Here is a 23,994-nt window from a genome sequence, read left to right on the forward strand (position 1 = left end):
AGCAGGGTGGGCCGTACCACTACCATTTCTAAACATACTACTTATTAACTGAGAACCAATGTCAATAATATCAACAATCTGTCAATTGCATAGTAATCATGTATTCAAGCTATTCAAAATGGATAGAATCATGATTTATTTTTTAACATAAATGTGAAAAAAAATAAAATAAAATAAAACATTTTTTGAAATCTTTTTTTTTTTAAGCAATAATTTCGCGGACCCCCTGCAGTACCTCCGCGGACCCCCTGTTGAAGACCCCTGTAGCCTAGTAAACCTACCAGAAGCGACCATAGGGAAGCGACAGATAGCTGTATTCCAATCCGAAGGGTTTGCACTTTGAAGTGCGCATTTGAAGGGCTATGACGTCACTGGTCACAGATCTACAAGCTCACAATGCGTCGCAACGCAACGCATTGTGAGCTTGTAGATTGCTATTTGGCGCGGCCCAGTGACGTCATAGCCCTTCAAATGCGCACTTCAAAGTGCAAACCCTTCGGATTGGAATACAGCAATGACTGACTGTCAGTGTCGCATTTCGCACACCGAGCTGGAATCGAACCCCGATCTCCAACTCGGAGACATGGGGTCCGATTCATTCTACTACCATTTTGGAGCCCTTTTCAGTCTGCACTTACCAGCTGACGTCACTTAAATCAGTGAGTGAGCCAGCTAAGCCTGGCTACGCGAGGCTAGAGTGTGCAGGGATTGAGGGTTTAGGGCGGACATTGGAATTGGGCATTGATTTCTCATCCGGGTTGTAAGTAACAGAGAACCCACTACCCACCAAATACAGAGAATAGATAGAACGAACATGATATAAATATGTTATAATATTAGTTTGCAGTACACAACCCTTTGTGTAACTGTCTTTGCGCAGTAGTCTGTGTAAAGAGTGACCGGCTGACACGTTGTGAAACGGGAGGAATTTTAAGTTCAAAGACCGTTTATTTTGTGGGCTAATGCTAAATTAGCATCTACTGCAGTATAAGAGTAGCCCTGGAGGGCTAATAGAGTAGACTGGAGTCCGTACATTACATTACAAGTGAACAGACGTTTTTTTAGCGAACGTTTAACATAGGGGGTCAGTCTGCCGTTTGCAACCTGAAGACACAGAGGACAACCATAGAGCTTTGAGCAACCAGGGTTTCACTAAAATCCCTCTGGAAACGTTGGATGAGATTGAGAATACAGTGAGTGTTCTGTATAACCACGCTAACCTGCAGTGGCGGTTGCTTGGAGAACTGGGAGGTCCAGGAACTTTAACTAAGGTACCACACTTTTATTTTAGGTTTTGGGACACAACGTACAATGCACCCAACAACACGTTTTGTTGACGTTTTTGTTTGCTTTAGGGGACCGTGGCTGTGCTGTGCTTTGGGTGTTGTTGACCTTAAAGAATGGGGGCATGCATTACAGTTATGAATCTGAGCAGTGTTTACCTGGCAAAATAACTTGAACATTAGTTTATAATTTCTTTGATATATTTTGCCAGTTGCACCATATTTCGGCGAAATTCGGCCGTTTAGCCCTGAAAGATGACGGTTCGCTGATAGATGACGTACGACCGTCACGGGTGACAGGTCATGATTTAGGGCTAGTCCCAGTGAGTCTACAGCTATGGTCTACAGTAGGATAACTGGGACACAGTAGGACAACTGGGACGTAGGACAACTGGGCGTAGGACAACTGGGATTTTCCCATGATTTACCTGCGTTGGTGGAAAATAATTCAAGAGCCCATACAAACTACACAAAAAATTAAAAATTGGTCATGACCACACAAGGTTTAGAAGGATGGGATGCATGTCAGCATTAAAAAGAGATGGGCTACTTTCACGTTACCAATATTTATTTTAGACCATTGTTTGCATTGCAGAAGTCCATCTTTTGATTCATTTATTTCCTTGTGTAATCTTAAATTATGCTGGATTTCTTCCCTAAAATAGAAATTCCACAATATTTTGTAAAGTTGACTTTCCAAAATACTCTCACATCACTCACACGCCAGCTGGCACTCAATCACTCAATCAGCACCAATCAAAAATCACCCATACACCAATGAGATGAAAATACATGTAACACACAGAGCAACACAGAATACCTACAGTATATGGGCCTATGGGGTCATAACACAGTGTCACTCTGTATTTACAAACACAACAGCAGCTCAGCTCAAGTCTTTGTATGTCTGTCTATCAGTCATTGTTTCAGTGATGCAACACCACAACCGCTTTCTCGTTTCAATTTTGTAGATATTCGTGTTCCACAATGATATAATATTGTCCACAGTCTTTGTACTTCCTGAAGTCTAGACTACGGCAGGCGGCCGCTCATTTGGGACACAAACAACACTGTGAAAGTTTTTCACCAACGTCCCAGGAGGACCTTCCCAAAATACAAATTTAACAGTCCCCAAATGTAATCGGTCCCAAAAAATATATTTGGGACCATATTTGAGCCAACTGAAGTCTGTCCACATCAGATGCGTGCAAGTCTGCACAGCAGAGTTCAGAGTGATTGTGTATATATAGCCTACTGTACTGTTGTTCTTAAGATTAAATACAAAAACAAACTATCACATGGTACACAGACCTGCCTGTGCATGCTTTTTTGAGCTTTACACCCACACATAACGTGCGTACATGCATCGCATATCGATCAAACACCATTCACATCGGCCGTTTCAGACAGGACTATTAACATATCAAAGATTAAAATATGGGCTGGAGCCAGGCAATGAGAACACAGGCCAATTCATACTTGGTCACACAATGGTGTTGCGCACCTACAAGCCCAACGTTTAATTTTTTAATAAAAATCAAGTTGTGGCTGCCAAAAACAAGGTGTGGCACATACAGTATAGGGGAAACACTGCCATTCTGCCTTTGCCTACATTCTGCGAAGACTATAGTTATTCTTGACACCACTGCTGGGTCTCTGGTAATTAAAGTAATTATTCAATTTGTTCCTTTCAGAACAGTGTAAGGAGTCCAGACTGCAGGTGAAGATGAACTCTCCAGACTCAGCCAGGGGCATTTCTATTAAACAGGAGGAACCTGAAGACCACCCACACCTCAGTAAGTTTCATCTGCTCTCTCTTTCTTTCATTTTTTCTGATCTGTTGTAGGGCTGTCTCAATATAGGGTGCACGGGTAGCACAGTGGTAAGTACCTGCCCACCACCACTGTGGAGGTAGTGGGTTCATGCATACTGCACTGTTTCTGCCTAAACGTCAAGTCCACACAGGAGTGGCTGGAGCGCACCCAGCAATCTGTCAGTCACAGACTCAGTGAACAGCAGCAGCAGCCTGCTGATGGCAGGACACACAGCACACAACCACAGCACGCACTAGCACATTAACCAGTAGCGCTTTGGAGGCCGGACGCGACCGGACGCCGTGTGGTCGGAAAAATTCCCACACGGACGCACGGACGGCACCGAACGGTGCACGACCGTGTAAACACGTGACATTACACGTTGACATTATTGATTCAAATTTGCTGTAACATTATTCAATTGTTTAACTTAACTAAATATTTAAATTCATATTACATTTACATTTCATTTGGCTAAAAAAACGTACTAAAATACTTTTAGTACTTTTGTTTTTGCGTAATTTCAGTTTTCAGAAACACCTTTGGTCAATGAAAGTAGGTGATAGCTCACTTTGTACAGGAAACACGGACAAGATGTACATTTTAGAATCCAGTATTCACAATGTTATTTGTCTGCTCCTAGACATCGTGCACATTGCTGTTTGTAAAGAGGAGGATTCCCCTGAACAGGAGAGGGGCCCCAGTCTGCTACAGGAGGATGAGGAGCTACTTCAAAGACCAGAGGAGCCTGTGGGCTCCATGACATTACGAGCAGTGAAAAGTAAAGTTGAGGAAGACATCGCTTCACACTGCTCTGAAGTTGAAGTTGAGCTTGAATCTGACACTGAAGACAGTGATGATTGGGGGGAGACAAGTGGAGGTGTGCACACTGCAGAAAAACCTTTCCAGTGTAAACTGTGTATTAAGAGTTTCAGCTATTCATCTCAACTCAAGAGACACGAGAGTGTCCACACTGGAGAAAAGCATTTCCAGTGTGAACTGTGTAACAAGAGTTTCGGCTGTTCATATCAACTCAAGAGACACCAGCGCGTCCACACTGGAGAAAAAACCTTCCTCTGTCCATTTTGTGGTATGAGTTTCCTTTCGTCGTCTAACCTGAAAAGACACCAGCATATCCACACTGGAGAAAAACCTTTCCACTGTGAACATTGTGACAAGAGTTTCATTCAGTCAGGTGACTTGAAGAAACACCAGCGTATCCACACTGGAGAAAAACCTTTCCACTGTGAACATTGTGACAGGAGTTTCATTCAGTCAGGTGACTTGAAGACACACCAGCTTATCCACACTGGAGAAAAACCTTTCCACTGTGCACAGTGTGACAAGAGTTTCAGAAAGAAATATGACCTGAAAAGACACCAGCGTGTCCACAATAGGGCTTTCAAGATTTTTACTAGTTGACTAATTAGACCCACTGGTAGTCGACTAGTTGATAAAGCAACATAGGATTTAGAAGACATCTGTAGAATCGGCCTGTATAAGTGCTTCTCAAACTTTGGTCAAGGACCCCCAGAAGCAAATATTTTAGTTAAAAATGTTTGCTCGGAATTTAGGTCTTGCCTTAAGCTAGATGCACGCTTCATAGTCAGACAGAGACGCAGGCAAGTTTGATTTAACGTTCAAAGGGGAGGTTTTGTGGTATGCGGCAGAGCATACTAGAGGAGGTATAAAGAAAGTTAGGGAGGACGCCAAGGAGATGTGGACACAACATTCACAGTGGATTAATGCAATGTGTGACAAACACAACCCAGTGTGAAGGAAATCTATTCAACAGTGAGTGATCCAAGGGTTGATACCCTCACAAAAACATGCAGTAATCCTGGTCTCAATAATGCCTCCCCCTGGCCAGCCGGGGCGCTTGATGGAGGGGAAAGGAACTGGTTGGAATAACGTGTTCCTTCCACGCGCTACGTCCATCCCGGGGAAATCCCCCCTGTCAGGTGAAAAGAAACAACTTGGACTACTCATGCATTGAAGGAAGCATGAGGTCAGTCCGTTGTCTCCCCAGGCGAGGAAGAGCAGAGCCCAGGATTACATAGGCAATTGGCACTGGGTGAAAATGGGTTGCAAAATCGTGGGATAATAATTATTAAAAAAAGTGATGGAGGAAAGACCTTTGTTTGTTTTTGTTAGCATTCTTTCTGTACATTTCCTCCTCTCCCTCTCTCCTTCTTTCTGTCTTGTTGTGAGCAGTTGAAGTTATAATTTGCACAAAATTGATTCATTTTGTTCATATAAGCTCAAGCTGCTTTAATGTTATTGTAGGAAATAAAATCTTTTTATTTGCAGCTTGACTGTTAAGTTAAAATGACCAGTGTCCAGCTGTAACTGCTCTGTTAATTTCATACAGTACTTGGTTTCAATAAATTAACCCAATACATTTTACTGGGTTCAAACTTACACAAAATGTTCATTACTTCATTCTGATCCATTTGAAAAATAGAAATATAAACCTCTCATAACCTCTTATACGTATATGCCTCCTTCCAAAGAAAAAAGAGCCTGGGTTACTACCCACTATGCCCACAGACAGCTATCAGCATCCTACTTGTGCGCTCTGCTGGTGCAAGTAAAAACCTTTCTACTGTAAACATTGTAACAATAGTTTCAGTGGTTTAGCCTAAAAAGGCAACAGTTTATTCACAGGAAGGGAAACAAACGTTCTACTAAAAATCACTGGGAGATCAAATTAAACACCTGTATGTTGGTTAGGAGGTGGATAGAAAATCAGAAATATTATGGATTGCTGCTCTTGCTGTGTGTTTCTTTTTTAATTAATTTCCTCTATTTGTTTTTAATGTTAACAGTAACCATATATGCAGCTATCCATCTTCAGAAGTATGTATGTATATATACACTTTTTAATATACCAACAGAGCCATATCTGCAGACATGACTGACAAATTGTGTTTTTATACCTTTTTGTGGCCCTACAGCTTGACACAATAATATGAAATCTCATAACGAAAAAACATTGCATGTATGCACCTGGGACGTATCCTCAGTGATGTAGCCCAAGGTCATAGGGGTTTCAGGTCTCGCATCATACCCATTGCTTATCATACACATTGCTTAGGTGACCTAGCCAGGGTGATCAAGTCCTGACTTTACGTCCCAGTAGCTACCCACGATCAGTCCTATTAGGGAAAGACAGAGCCACACCACACTCCACTGCTCTGGAACTACTCTGCCGAGACTGGGAGAGGCAATCTGGCGTGTGGAAGGACCAGTCTCTGTGGGTTGACTCCTGGCCGCCATGATAAGTGTGTGTCATACACACACACACACACACACACACACACACACACACACACACACACACACACACACACAAATAGATTAACTCTTTTGTGCAAGACTAGTGAAAATAGCTGATCTACTGTACAAGCTCAAAATGAAACCTTTTTGTGAGCTTGTACACATTATATTTGCACTATTATTTGTTAGATTTTTGCTTTATTATTTGTTAGATTTTTGCTTATAATATGTCCAGAATAGGGATAAATTATTCATCAATTATCAATACAAATATAAATAATTGACTACATAATTTTTGTTGGATTAACTGTTGCGCTCCTAGGTGGATGTTCTCTTCACTACAGTAGAGCAGTGGTTCTCAACCTTTTCTGGCTGCGACCCCCAAAATAATCATATTTCAACTGGGGACCCCCCCCACCCTGACAAGCTCTTGGAATTACATTAGTATGACTCCATCTGTTCCATCGTGAAAAATATGATCTACATGCTCACAACGCCTCGAGGTGGTGAGAGCATAATCTTCCATAGATTTGCTATTTTCACAGTTTTTTCACAGACTCTAATTTTTGACAATTTGGCCAATGTTTGACCACAGGTACTAAAAAGGTCTGAAAAGTTGTTAATTTGTCACTTTGGAAATATGGAGATACCATGTATACACTTATAGGCCTACTGTATGTTGGTCTGTTAACTGTTGAGTTAGAAAACTGTTAACATTGAGCTAATAAACATCTGGGGACCCCCAAAATAATTTGGGGACTCCCGACCCACAGGTTTAGAACGCTTCATGTAGCCTTCGGTATAGGGTGTTCCACATTTTAGTGGCATATCAGGAGAACACATTCTTTTTTTTTCTTTTTTCTTTTTTTGTGCCAAATCTGGGCTGTACATGATCTGTGGAGCTGCCTCTGGTGTAGGGTGACCAGATGTCCCCCTTTGCGAGGGACAGTCCCACATTTCTATGACTTTTCAGGCGTCCCCCAAATTGAGACTCTGTCCCACATTGTGACTGGCAGGTGTTGATATAGGTGTGCTGATTGTTGCTGAAGCTCTTAACGTGAGCTCACAGCAAGCTAGACTGGACCACACTGGACTACTGGAATACATTATAGGGCAGAGTATTCCAATGTAATGTAAATCTCTCTCATTGTCTCTTTTCCCTGCAAGATATGTTTTTAAGCCTGTTAATAAAATAACCTGAGAAATATCCCATATAGGGGGGTAAATTAATAGGCAGTATTACTATTAGGCCTATGGTCGAATATGACATCAAAGCATTAGCATTATTAGCATTACAAATTAAGTAATAATTTGCTATTAACCCCCGCACGCCCGTCCCACATTGTCCCCCACAAGTGGTAGGCTACTTCTGTCCCTCAAATGAACAGTTTGGATCTGGTCACCCTACTCTGGTGTTGTAATTGTGAACATCCTTGACGTTTTGGTAAGTATTTTGTCAGGTACATGGGTATCTTGTGGTGTAACATATAACTAATATGCAGGTTAAATCATCCTCTTCTTCATTACATTTACAAAAATAGGTTTTTCTTATTTTTTTTAATTCAATTTCATATTTCAAAATTTGTGTCCATATTTGCAATTATTTTCATTTTCTTTAATGGCTGAATCTCATGATCAGACCATATAGCCTGAGCCTCCAATATGGTGTTGATGCTAGGTCTCAGCAATCATTCCCTTTAGTAAAAAAAAAAAAAAAGTAGGATCTTGAGATTATCCATAGAGGTATAATAATTATGATTTGTCATAAACTTCATTAAAGTTGTACCATGTAACTTTTTTTATAAAACAAATCTTAAAATTGTCCTAACTGTTAAATCGCTAAAGTTTTAGAACACCCACTCCGTGAATTTCAGCCTGTAAAGCCTTCTCTATATATGTAATCTGCGATCCTTGCCGGGGAGTCGGGGACCGGATCTCGCGCCAAAATTGCGCCATCACACTACCGGCCAATCACAGCGAGGGTTATACAACTGCCGGCCAATCACAGCGCATCTTGAAGTGGGGTCGCTATGGCAGCCATATTTGTTGTCGCCCGTTTGTACCATCCCTTCTCTAGGTAATTTCGCCTACCAGGCAGGGTGAAGGAGTCCGTATCTCTGGAATTACTGAACGCACAGGAACAAGGGACCCCTCAAAAGATAGATCTCAGCGAGGTGGAGGCAGACGCGGGGGTCTGAAGGTACGAAAAACGGCCGAAAGACGCGGACGCGACCGCGGTTTGCTATAGGGCTAATGACCACTAGTTGGGCATCTTACACAGTATAGCTTTAATGGATGCGTTTACTTTTAATTCTCCCATACGCAACTTCCGGTTGAACATGAACGTTTGAGTGACGTCATCACGTACAACGTTGTGAAGCTCAGTGAGACAACATGGCTTTGAATGGAGGTTTGTACATTCAAATAACCTTTTAAGATAACTTTTGTATCGTTTCTCAGCTCATTAACACATTTATGTGCATGTGTATGTTGCATTCGACATATTCGGTGAAACAACTAGTGTGGCGTTTCTGTTATTTTCAAACTGTAGTCTGACAACCCAGGGAAGTAGCTAGCTAACGTCAGGTTGCTAACATTACCATGGCGTAGTAGTAGTTGATGTTATCTTGTTTTGTTTACACGTTTTGTTGGTTGAAAAAATAGTAATACATAACCGTGACTAGGAACTATAACTACTAAATTATCACAATATATAAGTGATGTTGTGTTAATAACGGGGACACACCTAACAGTACGTTGATCGATGTTCAGAGCTCAAGTTAACCCACTTTCCTGGAGTGGAATCCATATGTTTGGCTTTTTAGACGAGATGAACTAACAGATCTACAACTACAAGCTCACAACACCCTGTCATGATGTATATACTATGCTAATAACGTTTAACCTGATGCGTGTTTTCGTACACTTTGCATATAGCCTAGTTATGGTAAACACATTGAAGAAGATAACATGGTCATTTTGTGATACACACATGTCTATGTACTGAGATATAGTTGTAAATGTGTCATCAATCAAGTCTTGCGTCAATTAATTTGTATTCAAGTGTAGAGCTAATATTTAAAAAAATTATAATAATAATGCATGCAACCCTCAATCATTTGCTATTCTAATAGTAGATGATGATGACTTTGAGTGGGAGCCTCCGACGGAGTCAGAGATGAAGGTGATCCAAGCGCGCCGTGAGCACCAAGACAAGATCAGCAAGCTCATGGGAGGCTACCTGCTAAAAGGCTACAAGATGCTGGGAGAATGTTGTGATTCATGTGGGGTGAGTGAGTGGTCTGACATTTGATCATGTTTTATTTTAAACTGGTCCTCCAATAGCCTATGTGTGGAACTGTGGATTAATGGAAAGGAAAATCTGAAACAGAATAACGATACAAAAATATTTAAAATAAATGTCCACCATAGCTCAAGATTAAACAGAAAGCAAACACTTGTCATATTCACTCACTGTAATAATTTGTATCCCCAAGGATTATTTTACTCCTACTCCTCTTACTTATTTCTATTTCTAGCGCATATAACTACTTAGTGTTGCACTTTGAAGGATGATAGAAGGCAGTAAGCTGTATAATATTCTACAACATGATTTTAAAAATATTTTTCTTTTTCTTCTTTTGAGCGGTGGTAAACCGCTCCATAGAGTGGCTGTGCGTGTCTCTGTCGCCTTTTTCCTCAGCGTTTTGCCATAGTAAAACGTGTGTGTGTAGAGCCTGTACATCCTAGACTCAAATCCTAGTCTGAAGACATTATGCAAGCACGACCACCGCTCACTTCACATTGGGTGTGATTTTCTTTTTCTAGACGATTCTTCTCCAGGACAAACAGAAGAAGTTATACTGTGTATCATGTCAAGAGCTTGACTCCGATGTTGACAAGGACAATCCAGGTAGACGCACACACACACAGACAGACAGAAACAGTGAACGAGTGAGTGATTCTCCTATTCAGGGGATTCACAAGGGGGGGAAAGTGGGACTGAGTTACTAGGGCCCAAAGGTTATTATTTTATGCTTTAATTGAAAAATAGCAGATATGCCGCACTGCAAGCTTGTAGATCTGCTATTTTTGAAAAGTCGTGAAAATCTTTGAATATATGTATTTTTTTAAGCAAACATTTGTAAGTAAAATTTTGCTTCTGGGGGGTCCCTGGAACAAAATATTTTGAGATGGGGGGGATCTGTGGCCAAATACATATGATTTTGGGGGTCCTTGACATGAAAAGGTTTGAGCACCACTGACATAGAAACATAGGTTTTACAAAAAACCCATTTGAAATATTCAGACTTGCACAAATGTTCACGATTTGGTGCCGCGCTGTGAGCTTGTATATCTTCTATTTTTCAATAGTTAAAGCACAAAATAATTCATAATAATGCGTTCCCAGTCTAAATGGGTTAAACCCTAACCCCCTATGAAGAACATTCATGGGGGGCCCGCAGTGAATCCTTGTACCCAGGGCCCAGAATTTGGTGCGACACCCCTGGAAACAGTAAACGAGCGATCTTTACTCTTACTTGTTCTCCCTCTCTTCTTCTCCTTAACCCTGCATTCTTGTAATTCATTGCCCTCTCTCTCTCTCTCTCTCTCTCTCTCTCTCTCTTGTACATTTCCCATCCTACTCTTGTCTCCCACGGTTTTCCTCTTCTCCACCCAGCTCTGAATGCCCAGGCAGCATTGTCGCAGGTGAGAGAGAGACAACTTGCGGCGAACCCTCCTGCACCGGAGCCAAACCAGGTCCCCAGCGGCAGTCAGGGGAGTGGACTCGTCCCACTGCCCAGGCCGGAGCACTGTGAAGGGGCCGCCGCCGGGCTGAGAGGCCCTTTGCCCCCCCCACCTGTTACCCCCCCTTTAGTGCCATCTGCTCCAATCCTGGCTGCCGTCGCTCGGCCCCCTGCTCCGATACCTGCTTCCCCACAAAGCAGCCCCCCTCTACCGCTTTTGCTAGAAGCAGAGGAAGCCGTCCTCACCAAACTCCGCTGGGCCAGTAACGAGCTGCGGACCACTACCTGCCTGGAGGCGAGCATCCAGCTCTGCAGCCTCATCACCAGCTGTGCCAGATCACTTCAGAGCCTCAAGGAGCTCCACCCTCAATAGCTAACCTGCAATGAAGAACACAAAAATACTAAGGATTGGACAGTAATGTGACAAGCTATATGAAGTGTGTATACTAGCTTGTAGTTTCATGGGGCCCTGATGTGGCTTAATTTATATCTTTTTTCGACAAGGGTTACTCAACAAACATGACATATTGTCAACTGAATAAAGTGTTGAAAACTAGAGGTGGTCCGATATATCAGTTTGAATTAGATATTCGGATGATGTTGGTATTTTACCATATCGGTATCGGCAGCTAAAGATACCAGTATGGCAGTTTATTTTCCCCCCCCCTCCAAATATGTTTTTGTTTCTTTCAAGAATAGCTGATGATACAGTGTATTTGTTTTTCTCCACGTGTATTTTGAATGCATAAAAAAGGAAAGGCATGAGCACAGGCAGTGGATTCAGATGCCTTTTAGGGTACATAATTCACTACACGAATTATGGATACTGGGGTTTTTCTGCCTTCCTGTTCTACAAAATATCGGCATGGGCCTTGAAAAATCTATCGGACAACCTCTAAAAGATAGGCCAGGGTCCCATGAGTCTGAAGCACTTCCGCTAGATAGCGCTTAGTTTAGATGACACTGATGAATCCTTGGTGTCATTTTACTGGCCTGGACTCATCAGACCTGTATACCCAAAAGAATGCTGGTCCCCTTCACCCACTCAAACTCTCTTCCTGGACCTCTGACTTTGTGGTCAGCAGTTATGCTGCTTTTCTCTGATCTGACCTCATCCTGCAGAATCAGAGATAAAATATACTTGTAAAAGAAATGTTAAAAATGTGTATGGTACACTTCACGTTACCTTCCAACAGAGCTGTCCTTGATATTATAAGGCTTCGGGGACTTTAGTATTTATAGTTGGTCATTTAGTTCTGCCCGTCCTCGTGTGAGAAAATGGAATATCATGCAAGGGAAGTTAGTCATTACACAGATTTGCTTTTAAGGTTAAACCAATATTATACAAAGTTGTACTCGCTGTTATTTGGCTCCTTTTTTTTTCCTTTTAGGAACATTTAAGAGACATGCTTTCAAATGGCAAACTGGCAAAACTGGTATGCATTGCAGACCATATTCTGTCCCAAATCCTGCTCATCAAACATTAGGTCCTTATTCACAACCTGTGCTGGGAGCACTTACCTTGAAGCACACAAAAGGTGTTTGTGTGCGTGTGTGGTTTTGCTTTTTGTGTGAAATTCCCAATAGTTGACCTGATTTAAATACAGCCAGAGGGCAGAGGCATTCTAATGACATGTCCAATCCATCATCTGGGTTAGTTATAGGTGCTGGGAATAAAACAACTGATGTAAAAGTCTAGTCTATGTCTTATGGCATAATTTAAACTGTCGTAAGACAATATCGCTCAATTTTCAGTCGACCGTTCAGTGTGCTGTTGCAGCTCTGGAGGATGTTGTTTTCTCTTAGGTTCCTAAATGCTAGTATTTAATGTTTCAGAATATTACTCAAAATGTGTTACTAAGCAAGTTGGCTCTTTTTTTAAGTCAACTTGAAAACGCCATTGATAAACTATTTTGTTCATTTGTTAATAGGACAGGACAATGTTTAGATGCTGCGGCTTTCACAAATGTCATCCTGTCTCACCCAACATGCATGGTTGTGCCTGTACGACACGTGTAATTTTCTGAGGTACAATAGACTTTCACAACAGAGGAGACCTGTAAATCAGTATACACGATATGAAACATGTCCTGGACCGATCAGAATAAAGTGTTTGCCTGCTGGCTTACTAATGTTGTGATCTGTTCTTCCAGGAGAGTCATGGTTGTACTAATTGAAATGCAGTGTTCTGCATCTCATTGGGGTCCCCAAAACGCAGGGCAGGCATGGGGTTGTACTAATTGAAATGCAGTGTTCTGCATCTCATTGGGGTCCCCAAAACGCAGGGCAGGCATGGTCGCACACAGAATATCTTTATTTTAACTTTCTCGTCTCCAGATGTAGCTATGATTATGCATATCGTTGTCGGGCAGAAAACTCTTATCTCCATATTTTAACGTTATGTTTTTTTTCGTAAATGAATGCCCCACTTCGTCATACTACATACAGTGTCAGTGTCACACAAACATAGCAAAAAGAGCTGATATACAAGCTCTAAATGCGATGCGTTTTGAGCTTGTAGATGTGCTATTTAGCCTTTTTTTTTTTTTTTTATCCTCAAAAGTACTGTTTTGGACAGGCTTCCACCTGACTGCAACAATATTTGTGTAAGGTTTAGAGCCACCACACACCAACTCTTGATTTTCACAGAAACCCAGTAGGTAAGCATTCTGTAATGAGATACCATATGATATAAACCAGTGGGTCCGAGTCAGAAAAGCACCACGCGCCCCGTCTCCATATGATTTTTTGGTGGCCTCCAGATGACAGTAAAGTAAACAATTTTTTATATTATGAAAGGGGACACTAACTACTGCATCAAAAGCAATTAACTAAACCTACTAAAAAAGCATAGGCCAAATAAAATAAGAGAGGAAAAAAATATATTATTATAATTATATTATATTATAAATATATTTTGTGGAACCAAATATGATGATTTTGGGGGGTCCTCGGTTAAAATACGATTATTTTGTGTGTGTGTGTGTGTGTGTGTGTGTGTGTGTGTGTGTGTGCGCGCGCGCTTCTTGTTTTGTTTGTCATTTTCAATTTTACCCATGCAAACACAGCCCATAGTCTGTGCCATGGTCTGTACTGTAGTTACTACTGTAGTTAACTGTAACGGGATGGGCGGGGCACGGCGGGCGGGGCTGAGGGATGTCTATGAACTCTCCGAGACAAAGGGAACACAGAAACAAAACAAAACGCCACCAGGACAGAGGAAGTGTGAACCACATGAACTAGCGGCTCTTTGTTTGTTTTGTTTTGGTCTAGTTTAGTTTTTAGCCTACAGCAGACTCAATTTATGGAAGAAAATTAAATGCTAGCTTTATATGCGTCTGAATTCTATTTGATGTATGGACATTGTTCTACATGTCTACACCTACAGTTGTCTTCCAGTCGTGACTCGTGAGGGGGAAAAAAAGATAACAAATGATGTGGTAATTTTATTGTGTGGATGATCTGGGACGTCAATCTCTGGAACATAACTTTTAGGCGTAACACAGCAGGATACCTGGCTGTTATTATTTCTACAGAGCCACGATGAACGGGATTCACTCTAACGACTGTCAGATGGGGAATGTCTGCTCGCTGGCGGGTCTGCCGCCGCTCCCGAAAGGCCTGAGCGGCATCCTGAACTCCAGCGGCGGATCGTGGCGGGACATCGAGAAGGTCCACAGCAAGAGAGCCCGGATCCAGGCGGACATCAACAGGACCACCGTGGTGACGAGCGGCGACGCGCCCAGGCGGAGTCACAGCAAACCGGCAGGGCTGGACGCTGCGTTGGCGCTGCTGCGTAAAGAGATGGTAATAATAAACCCCTTGTTGTACACGAATGTGTCTCAGACTGACTGTTTATGTCCTGTCCTGTCCTGTTCTGTTGGTTTGAGACTGAAGGGCCCTATTATGATCCAGGTCTTATGCCTTATGCCTTAACTTCTTTGCCTTTTTTTACTATTTTGTTTTAGTTTTTTAAATATTTCAAATAGCTGATCTGCAAGTTCACAACGTGCAGATGTAGATCAGCATTTGAAGTATTTAAAAATGTTTTTCAAAATAGTGAAAAAAAGGTAAAGAAGTTAAGGCATAAGACCTGGATCATAATAGGGCCCTCGAGTTGCTGAGAGCAGCGGTTCTCAAACACTTTCATGTCAAGGAAGGAACCCCAAATAAAAACTTTTAGTACTTTGTAGGCCTATTTGAAAATATGTTTTGATCCATTGTCCCAGGGACCCCATACAATATAGCTATTTTTAGATTTAGATGCTATATGAATGACGTTTTAGTCTGGGACCCCTGGCTGGAACCCCACAAGGACCCCACCCCAGGGGGTCGCCTGTGCAGCCTATCTAGGCCTGGCCTGCTATAGGATATCTCTCTCTGACATATAGAGTCTCACATGTCAGGCAATAGCATTGGCTTGTTCTGTGCCTGACTTGAGGAACATATTCTTAGGTGTTTTCTTATTTTTTGAGCGGTGGTTACACCGTCTCCTATACGTGGCCGTGTGTGTATGCGTGCGTGTGTGCGTGTCTGTATGTAGCCTGAAGTACCTTTTTTCACCACACATGTTAAGGGAGGGGCGCTGTTGTTCAGGCCAGACACACACACACACACACACACACACACCCACCCCACACACACAGGCCCCCCCCCCCCCCCCCCCCCCCACGACCACCGCTCAGTTCACACGGGTGTGATTTTTTCAATACTTCATAGTTCATACCCTTTCACCACTAGGCTACACATAGGCCTATCAGAGGCAAATATGAGGCTATATTGTAATTTTTGAGCGGTGGTCACACCGTCTCCATAGCGTGGCCGTGTGTGTAGGTATGTTTGTTTGTTTGTATGTGGGTTTGTATGTGGGTCTGTATGTAGCCTCAAGCCTGTGGTGTAGTACCTTTTCTGACCACACATGTTAAGGGAGGGGCGCTGTTGTTCAGGCCAGGCCACACACACACACACACACACACACACACACGGGGGGGGGGGGGGGGGGGGGAACCACCGCTCAGTTCACACGGGTGTGATTTTTAAATATAGGCCTAGACTACAGCTTTGATGCACAATCTCATCTACAATGTATTTTATATGGTGTGTGTGCTCTCAACAGGTTGGTCTGCGTCAGCTGGACATGTCTCTGCTATGCCAGTTGTGGTCCTTGTATGAATCCATACAGGAGTACAAGGGCTCTTCGCTTCTCTCCGATGCTTCCTACCACACTGACACTGTGTACTCAGAGGAAGAGGAAGATGGCGATGAGGAAGAAGAAAGGGCTGTGCCATCCTCATCTCTGTCTCTGCCTCCCAGCAACAACTCCAGGGACCAGTGGATCAAAGACTCCTTTCACATTCCATGATATGTCTTCTAGTTTTTCGAAGGGCCGCTCTGCAAATTGGGTTTTATGTGCCTTACTCACGGGCACAGGGCACCACAAACGTTTTTGAGGCAAGGGGTAGCCTTCACTTCCCCTGCCTAAACTACTTCTACACATGCGTCTGTCTCACTTCTTCTGTAACATCTAGTCCACTCTGCCATTGCCATACTGTATACACAATGATATTACATTATCATACAGAAGTTCATATCAAATTGTAGTGTGGCCTGGGCTTTTATTGCTTTCATTGCATGTTTTGTCGTTTATGGTTTCTTATATTTTAAGGTAAGCGTGAATCGGTTGCCTATAGCATTGGTTCTCAACCTTTTCAGGCTGTGACCCACAAAATAATCATATTTGACCTGGGGAGCCCCCACCCTGACAAGCACTTTGAATTCTAGGCATTATATTTTGTTTAACTCAGTTCCACTGATAGATATTGTGAAAATAGCCAAACTACAAGCTCACAACGCCTTGCACTGCGTTGTAGATCGGATATTTTCACAATGTTTGCCTCTTTCTTATGTAATATTTGACAATTTGGCCTAATTTGCCATAAATAGCCATCATTGCTTTGGGGCACAATACTGCACACAGCAGGGTTAACATGCACATTCAGGGCATGCAATTTAGGATTTGGTTTTCCAAAGGGTTCTATTAAATAGAAAGAATGAATGCTATGGTATACCATCAGTCCCTGAGCAGAAGTTTTAAGTTAACATTCACTTGAGAATGTGAGAAAGAAAGTGATTTAAATCTAAAAAGCCTTTGTTAAATTGTGACAACCTCTTAATGGTACAGCCAATACTTAAAATTAAAGCATTTTTTAATTTGGACTTGGGAGACCGAGTGCCTTGGATTTCTTATTTCTTTTAAAGATGTTTAATCACTACTTTCTTACGTGGATACAAACCCCACCTCGCAATGAGCACCTCTCCTTTTAAACAAGTTTTCATTTGACAATGTATTGATACCAGTTACCCAGGGCTCCCATCACACTTTAGGAAGTCATGTGACATGACTGTCATCGTGGAAATAACTTATGGACACATAAGCTTATTTGTATTTTTTATGCAGCACTTAAGTTTTCTTTCTGCATTCATTCATCTTGAATGAATCTAGTTTAATATTTTAGCTCCTCTGAAAATGATGTATCGTCTCAGCTTCATCTGTTTTAATGTCTACATGATCAAATAAAAGTACTATGTCACAGGATAGGCCTATGTAGTTCTTTGAACGGATTATGGCCACCAGGGGGCAAACTAGCTCTAGTTGAGAAAGAAGGTCCATTGCTTCTGGAGAATGCAGAGCAGGGAGAAGCAGTATTTTCTGTCAGCTGCTAACAGGACCATGGGGCAGGTGTTGAGGGTGTGGGGAGAGCAAGGAGTAAGGGGTGTGACGTAGAAAAAAGTCCCCTGCGGTTTTCTATTTATAAAGAACATATGTTGGATGGATATTGTTAGCTTTGCCTGTCTTCCCACCTGTCTGTATCTCTGACTGATTGTTTGGCTACTCTAATTTGTTGTCTTACCTGATTGTATTCCTTATTTTGTCTTTTGATCTGTCTCAACAACTCTTGCCTGACTGACAGTTTATCTGACAGCTTTTCTGGCTATCTCTCCCTGCCTACCAGCCCGCAGTGCAACTGAACTCTACAAGAGCCATACATTATCTCTGGCCCCACCTTACAGTACAGTAAAGTACAGTGCAGTTTAATCAGCAGGAGTTAAGAGATGTGAAGTCACCAGACTAAAGGTTACTCACTGGGCGTTAGCATAGGAGTGCTGTTAGAAAGTCAGATCAAATATGATAACCAATAAACCACAAACATTGCCCCATTGAATATCCAGGTCAATAAAACTGTCACACAGCAAATATTAAAAGATCAGACTTTCGTTTCTCCAATACGCGTAAATATTGTGCTCCAAATCGGTAATTATTATACCCCATTTCACAGAAAACATGGATTTGAGATGAAATATTGCACACAGGTTTGAACCGCGACCCGTTCACACTCTAGTTCTAGGTTAAGTGTTGGGTCAATGATGTTATGGTCATCATGGCTAGAAGGCCTCACACCCAGATCCACAACTTGACCTCCTTAAACATCTCTTCTAAATATGGTTGTTGTAGTGTTTCGACCTCATTCAAGTCGATCAAGTTTAAACAGTCATAATGGACAAAACACAAGTCAATGTGCATCTACTCCTGTATGTCTTACTTGCCTCTTCGAGCCTGACATTTATGCTCATGAACTCGCTTGGACCTTTTAAGAGTGAAGGTTTGTTCAATCTTTGAGTAGTATGCTTAAGTAGTATGCTACACTAGGCACCTCCAATCGTAAACTATGTTCCTATTATAGCTCTTTCACACTGAAGTCAAGCCGTGTCTGATGCTCATGAACTCGCTTGGACCTTTTAAGAGTGAAGGTTTGCTCAATCTTTGAGTAGTATGCTTAAGTAGTATGCTACACTATAGGCACCTCCAATCGTAAACTATGTTCCTATTATAGCTCTTTCACACTGAAGTCAAGCCGTGTCTGACCAGGGTTATGGATCTGGTTCAGATATCCAGTGTTGACTCTTTCACCTCAAAAGCAAATCTGGGTCAAAAAGGAAGGTTTTTTGGAAGGTTTTACAAGTCAGTACCTGACACCACAGAGTTAAAGTACTGGGGGTCTATTATGCTTATAATACTAATAATTTGGTCCCCATTATAATTTTTTGTCACTGTATATTTGATTGTGAAATTTGTCCTCTGCATTCACCCATTCTATAACTACATTAGGGGCAGTGAGCACATTAGCACAGCACTCAGGGAGTAGTTAGGGGTTAAAGGTCTTGTTCAGAGACACACAGACTGGGGCCGGGACGCAAAACTGGGATCTTCTGTTTCCCATGCGGCCTCTCTACCACTCAGTTATGGCCGCCCCTATGCCCCTAAGCCCTTCTTTGGCTATGACTCATTTTATACTGACCGTTTTGGAAAGCATCGTGGTTTCATAGATTTTCAAAGCATCCATTGCATTGTGTTCACATTACATATGGCTATACATTTAGCACTACACACGCTATACTGTACTGTATGTTTTATGTGTTGAAAATACAATATTGTTTCTTGAAGTATTATGTTACAAATTAAATTCACAAAAGTTACGTAAATATTTAGGCTATATCGATACAAACTTTGAAAATACCTTTTCAAAGTCTATAATTATGTTTCTGATAACCCAGAGGGCTCTGGATTGTGCTGCAGCACAGTAAACGTTAGAACCTGAACCCAGAGGATTCTTGTCCAAATCTGAGTCATGAGTAGCTGTTCTTTTGGTCTACATTCATCTACAGTATCCCAGCTGCCTCTGTCTATCCATCTATCCCTCCTCTATCTCCTAAAAATATACTGCTGCTCTCACTAAAGGAAAATCCCTCACACTGACCCCCCCTGGTCCATGGGCCTACAGGCACACATAAACACGCACGCACACACACACACTCACACACACACACACACACACACACACACACACACACACACACACACACACACACACACACACACACACACACACACACACACACACACACACACACACACACACACACACACAAAAACGATCACATAACTGGTCCAAGTCTACACTCACCATGGAAACTATTTCTCAAGATTTAACTAGATGAAACATACTTTTCGTGTTAGTGCTGAATGAGGCAGCTGGGTCTCAGCTGGAGTGAATTGAATTATGAGTCTGTACTCAATAAAAAAGGATCCCCAAGTTTTCCCCCATGTAGGCGGGCCTATTTTAAGACAAAAGCAAATGCGTATAGTGGATTCAGACGTCCCTTGAAATAAGACCCTTACTGAACTGATGATTGAGGGGCACACTTTGTTCCTTATTTTTGGGAATCAATTAATGACAAAGTTCAAACAACTCACATACTAGGCTATAGCCTAATACAGGTTGTAACCACTTTCTATGTGATGTTGTGAGCTTGTAGATTTGCTATTTTTGGCTAATGTTCCCCCCAGAATATATGGATGCTGGGGTTCAAGTGGTTAATATCATTTTCTGGGTAGTTGGCAACCCCATGATGAGATCTCCTTGACTGTAGCCAGGGATACAGGAAAGGTGGGCACTATTGGACATGTGGGCACCTGGATGTAAAATTGGTTATTTTGTCCAAAATGTAAAAAAATATATAATACAATTCAAAGGAGGGGTATATAGGCCTATATATAATTGATATACTTGAAATAATTTTTCAAATATTTTATTTGTTATCATTTTGGAAAACAATTTAACACCGAGGTGCCCCCTCTTCCTTGCTGCCCACCATCCTGTTAGCCTACAGCAGTAGAGAAAGTAGTCTATAGCTACATAATTATAATCTTTTGTTGATAAGCATGTTATAGACAGTAGGGATCAAAGTCTGCAGCTACAACCATGTTACCTCACCACCTCAGACAGATACAGCCATACAACTTTGCATAGAGCCTCATCACCAATCATCTCTCTCTCTCTCTCTCTCTCTCTCTCTCTCTCTCTCTCTCTCTCTCTCTCTCTCTCTCTCTCTCTCTCTGTGTCACTGTGACAAGAGGGGAGAGTGAACAATTTTCAGAAGGCCCACATTCCCACCAATGAGGCCGACTGTCTCCCCGCGGATTAGTCTTCAGGAGTGGCTGATGGTGTTAAAACATCAACAACAACTGTTGTTGTTGACTCACACGGCTCCCCCCATCTCGTGTTTGAACCGGGGAAACATATTGTACTAAATAGCCTATATTCAGTTCCGCTTGTAAAGTATCCGGTATCCAGTTCTCTCTACATGACTTATCTTAACCAGGACAGGCCAGCGCTCCGAATGGGGACAGTTCTTGCTGATTCAACTTATTACCAAATAGTACAAATCGCACACAAGTCGCAGCTTGCGGGATCAGCTGGGCGGTAACGGTTCATCACTAGCGGGCTCAGAGAGCCGTCACCGGTCACAACGCTCCGCAACTGGGAGGCAGCGCTCTCCTTTTAAGGAACAACAGAGTGAGAGAGTGTGTGACTGGGAGAGTGTTGGATTGAGTCCGTTTTTTTCCAGAACTTGACTTTTGTCTCTCCGTCGATTGAAATTATGACTTCTGTTTGGAAAAGATTACAACGAGTCGGCAAGAAAGCCTCAAAGTTTCAGTTCGTTGCGTCCTACCAGGAACTCGTGTTGGAATGCACCAAGAAATGGTAAGTTAACGGACAATACTCATCAAGTCTTATTAATCGACCTAACTACACATCACCGATTAACTGGACGCTTTCCACCACATTATCGTGACATATTAGCGTAGGTTTTCAACTTCCCAGTGACTTTAATTTAATAGTAAACGGTCTGCTCTGTGGTGCGTAAAAAGGGCACGGCTATAGGGCTACAACAACCGTCCAATAAAGACTGCTTGACCTCGTTATTATGGGTGTTCTTGCTGCACGTATCGATATCAACATGGAGTGCGTGTGCGTCAACGCAGTTGTTTCCGTTACGAAGCCGTGTTTGTTGTCAGTCTCACTTCATTGACAGTGCCGTGTGTTCTGTGTGTTGCGCCCGCATCGAGACACCTGGCTGTGTACCTACAGTAGACCCAACACAGAGGGATAACGTATTTAGCTTCTGCCCTATGAATGAATGAGAAAGAGAGCGTCTGCCAGCGTGTGTGATAATCATTCAGAGATGCTTCAAGTGAAGTGAAAACAGGCCTGACTTCAGTCCTATAGCTGAGAATGATAATCCCTGTATCTGCTAATACAATAAAACAAAATACATGCAAATTGGTCTTGGAGACAGAGATCCCACTCAGCAACCAAACAGCACTAACCATAGTAGTGCAAGAATAACAACAAGAGTCAGACCTCATAAAGTGCAAAGTATAGGTATTAGATCATTTTCTAACATATAGTCTCACTCAAATCATATTGTCATGGTTTGTTAGTGTTTCAAATACCAAGGCCCAGTTAGCTCATGCAATAAACTGTGAGTGACAGCCGTTATCATGCAAGGCATGCATAAGTCAGATATTGTATTAAGCTAGACTACCACTGACTGTGCTGGTACAACATGACATTAGTCAAAACCAAAAGCTCATACGGGGCTGTTAAGTTTAAAACCCTATTTATGTAGACAGTCTGGTTTACGAGGCTATAGACTGTAGACTGTTGTTCTAAATATCTTTCAATTAAAGGAGTCATCCAGACCAAAACACATATAGGGTTAAATCTGTCTTTTATCATACCCCTTTATACCTGCTTTAGTCGATTTTTTTCATAGCTGCCCCTTTTGCTAGATTTCGGCTGCCCCTGTTGCTAGATTTTGCGGGCCCTCTCATAACTAACAGAGGGTATAGCCTTTATACTAGTGCGGTTATTTCTTCAGCTTCAAAGTTAGTATTTTTTTATTGGATTGTGTTTACACAATGTCCTGAGACCAACCAAACCGCTGTTTTGACCTCACAGGCACCCTTACTTGTCAAACGGCTTCTGCTCTGCACCAGAGCAGGGAGAGGAGAGGCTAGAAAGGGAGGGGAGGGAGGGGTCGGTTTGACAAGTAAGGGTGCCTGTGAGGTCAAAACAGCGGTTTGGTTGGTCTCAGGACGTTGTGTAAACACAATCCAATAAAAAAATACTAACTTTGAAGCTGAAGAAATAACCGCACTAGTATAAAGGCTATACCCTCTGTTAGTTATGAGAGGGCCCGCGAAATCTAGCAACAGGGGCAGCCGAAATCTAGCAACAGGGGCAGCTATGAAAAAAATTGAATAAAGCAGGTATAAAGGGGTATGATAAAAGACAGATTTAACCCTATATGTGTTTTGGTCTGGATGACTCCTTTAAGGAGATATTTGGTGGCCAGTTTGTGAGACATCAGACATACCATCTAATTTAAAATATGCAACTTAACCCTAACAAAAACACTCATTGTACATTTATCATCACATAAATTGCGTTATTGCAGAGAACAGACAGGGTCTGGTAAAAGCTTTTTTTCCCCACGTTTCCCACCATATCTCCTGTTTTAACCAATCCCATACAGCATCTGACCTCTCTGACCCTGTTAAAATCCCATTGGTTTGCCCCCCCCCCAGCAGCCAGGACTGATGTTACAGCTGTTTTTATTCAAGCCTATTACATCAACTATGTTATTGGGTAACCTATGACTATCAAACTTATTTTTTTCCCAATCAGACCTTTGACCTAGTCCTATATTGCACTGATCAGAGCAATGAATGGTTACCGAGTTATGGCCCTTTGAAGTGTCACAGATTGCCGTAACACTGCTCGACCCAAAACCTACTTGCCCTGGGTAAAATCCGGCGACCTCGGAACGGTCGGAGCCACAAATCCCACGTTGGAGCAACTCTCCGCCCTGATGGGACCCCTGAGGGACACACAGGGCCCTGTCGTGGTTATTCTCATGGCAGACCCCCCTGAACATTGTTGCCAGTACGGATGTTCATCGGTC

The 23,994-nt window shown here is 42.3% G+C and overlaps 3 protein-coding genes and 1 long non-coding RNA gene across 4 annotated transcripts in view; all 4 read left to right on the forward strand.

Moving 5' to 3' along the window:
* Positions 1-1,122: 1,122 nt before the first annotated feature.
* On the forward strand, positions 1,123-5,434 carry LOC308305171. Its single transcript, XR_013963093.1, has 3 exons — positions 1,123-1,271; positions 2,978-3,079; positions 3,741-5,434. It is a non-coding gene; the product is annotated as an uncharacterized lncRNA (long non-coding RNA).
* Positions 5,435-8,747: 3,313 nt separating this feature from the next.
* znrd2 (zinc ribbon domain containing 2) lies at positions 8,748-13,090 on the forward strand. The gene is made up of 4 exons (XM_080748986.1): positions 8,748-8,786; positions 9,511-9,665; positions 10,205-10,289; positions 11,058-13,090. The coding sequence occupies exons 1-4, from the start codon at positions 8,771-8,773 to the stop codon at positions 11,495-11,497; spliced, it is 696 nt and encodes a 231-aa protein (XP_080605112.1). The 5' UTR covers positions 8,748-8,770; the 3' UTR covers positions 11,498-13,090.
* Positions 13,091-14,349: 1,259 nt separating this feature from the next.
* On the forward strand, positions 14,350-17,482 carry fam89b (family with sequence similarity 89 member B). The gene is made up of 2 exons (XM_080748414.1): positions 14,350-14,931; positions 16,241-17,482. Exons 1-2 carry the CDS (start codon positions 14,668-14,670, stop codon positions 16,484-16,486), a joined length of 510 nt encoding a protein of 169 aa, XP_080604540.1. The 5' UTR covers positions 14,350-14,667; the 3' UTR covers positions 16,487-17,482.
* A 4,142-nt stretch (positions 17,483-21,624) lies between these two features.
* ehbp1l1b (EH domain binding protein 1-like 1b) overlaps positions 21,625-23,994 on the forward strand; it is a gene marked incomplete at its 5' end in the record, with an annotated part of 39,033 nt that continues 36,663 nt past the window's right edge. The window contains one exon of the mRNA XM_080749427.1: positions 21,625-21,728. Within this exon, the coding sequence (XP_080605553.1) occupies positions 21,625-21,728 (104 nt within the window). The remainder of the gene's footprint in view (positions 21,729-23,994) is intronic.

The sequence above is a fragment of the Nannobrachium achirus genome (genome assembly GCF_963921795.1).
Source record: "Nannobrachium achirus genome assembly, chromosome: 19".
Classification (NCBI taxonomy): domain Eukaryota; kingdom Metazoa; phylum Chordata; class Actinopteri; order Myctophiformes; family Myctophidae; genus Nannobrachium; species Nannobrachium achirus.

Bases quoted from the DNA above. Each gene is read 5' to 3' on its own strand.
- znrd2 (XM_080748986.1), top strand. The intron at 9,666-10,204 runs GTGAGTGAGTGG...TTCTTTTTCTAG, and splicing joins AATGTTGTGATTCATGTGGG to ACGATTCTTCTCCAGGACAA. The intron at 10,290-11,057 runs GTAGACGCACAC...TTCTCCACCCAG, and splicing joins TGTTGACAAGGACAATCCAG to CTCTGAATGCCCAGGCAGCA.
- fam89b (XM_080748414.1), top strand. From the start codon at position 14,668: ATGAACGGGATTCACTCTAACGACTGTCAGATGGGGAATGTCTGCTCG. The intron at 14,932-16,240 runs GTAATAATAAAC...TGCTCTCAACAG, and splicing joins CGCTGCTGCGTAAAGAGATG to GTTGGTCTGCGTCAGCTGGA.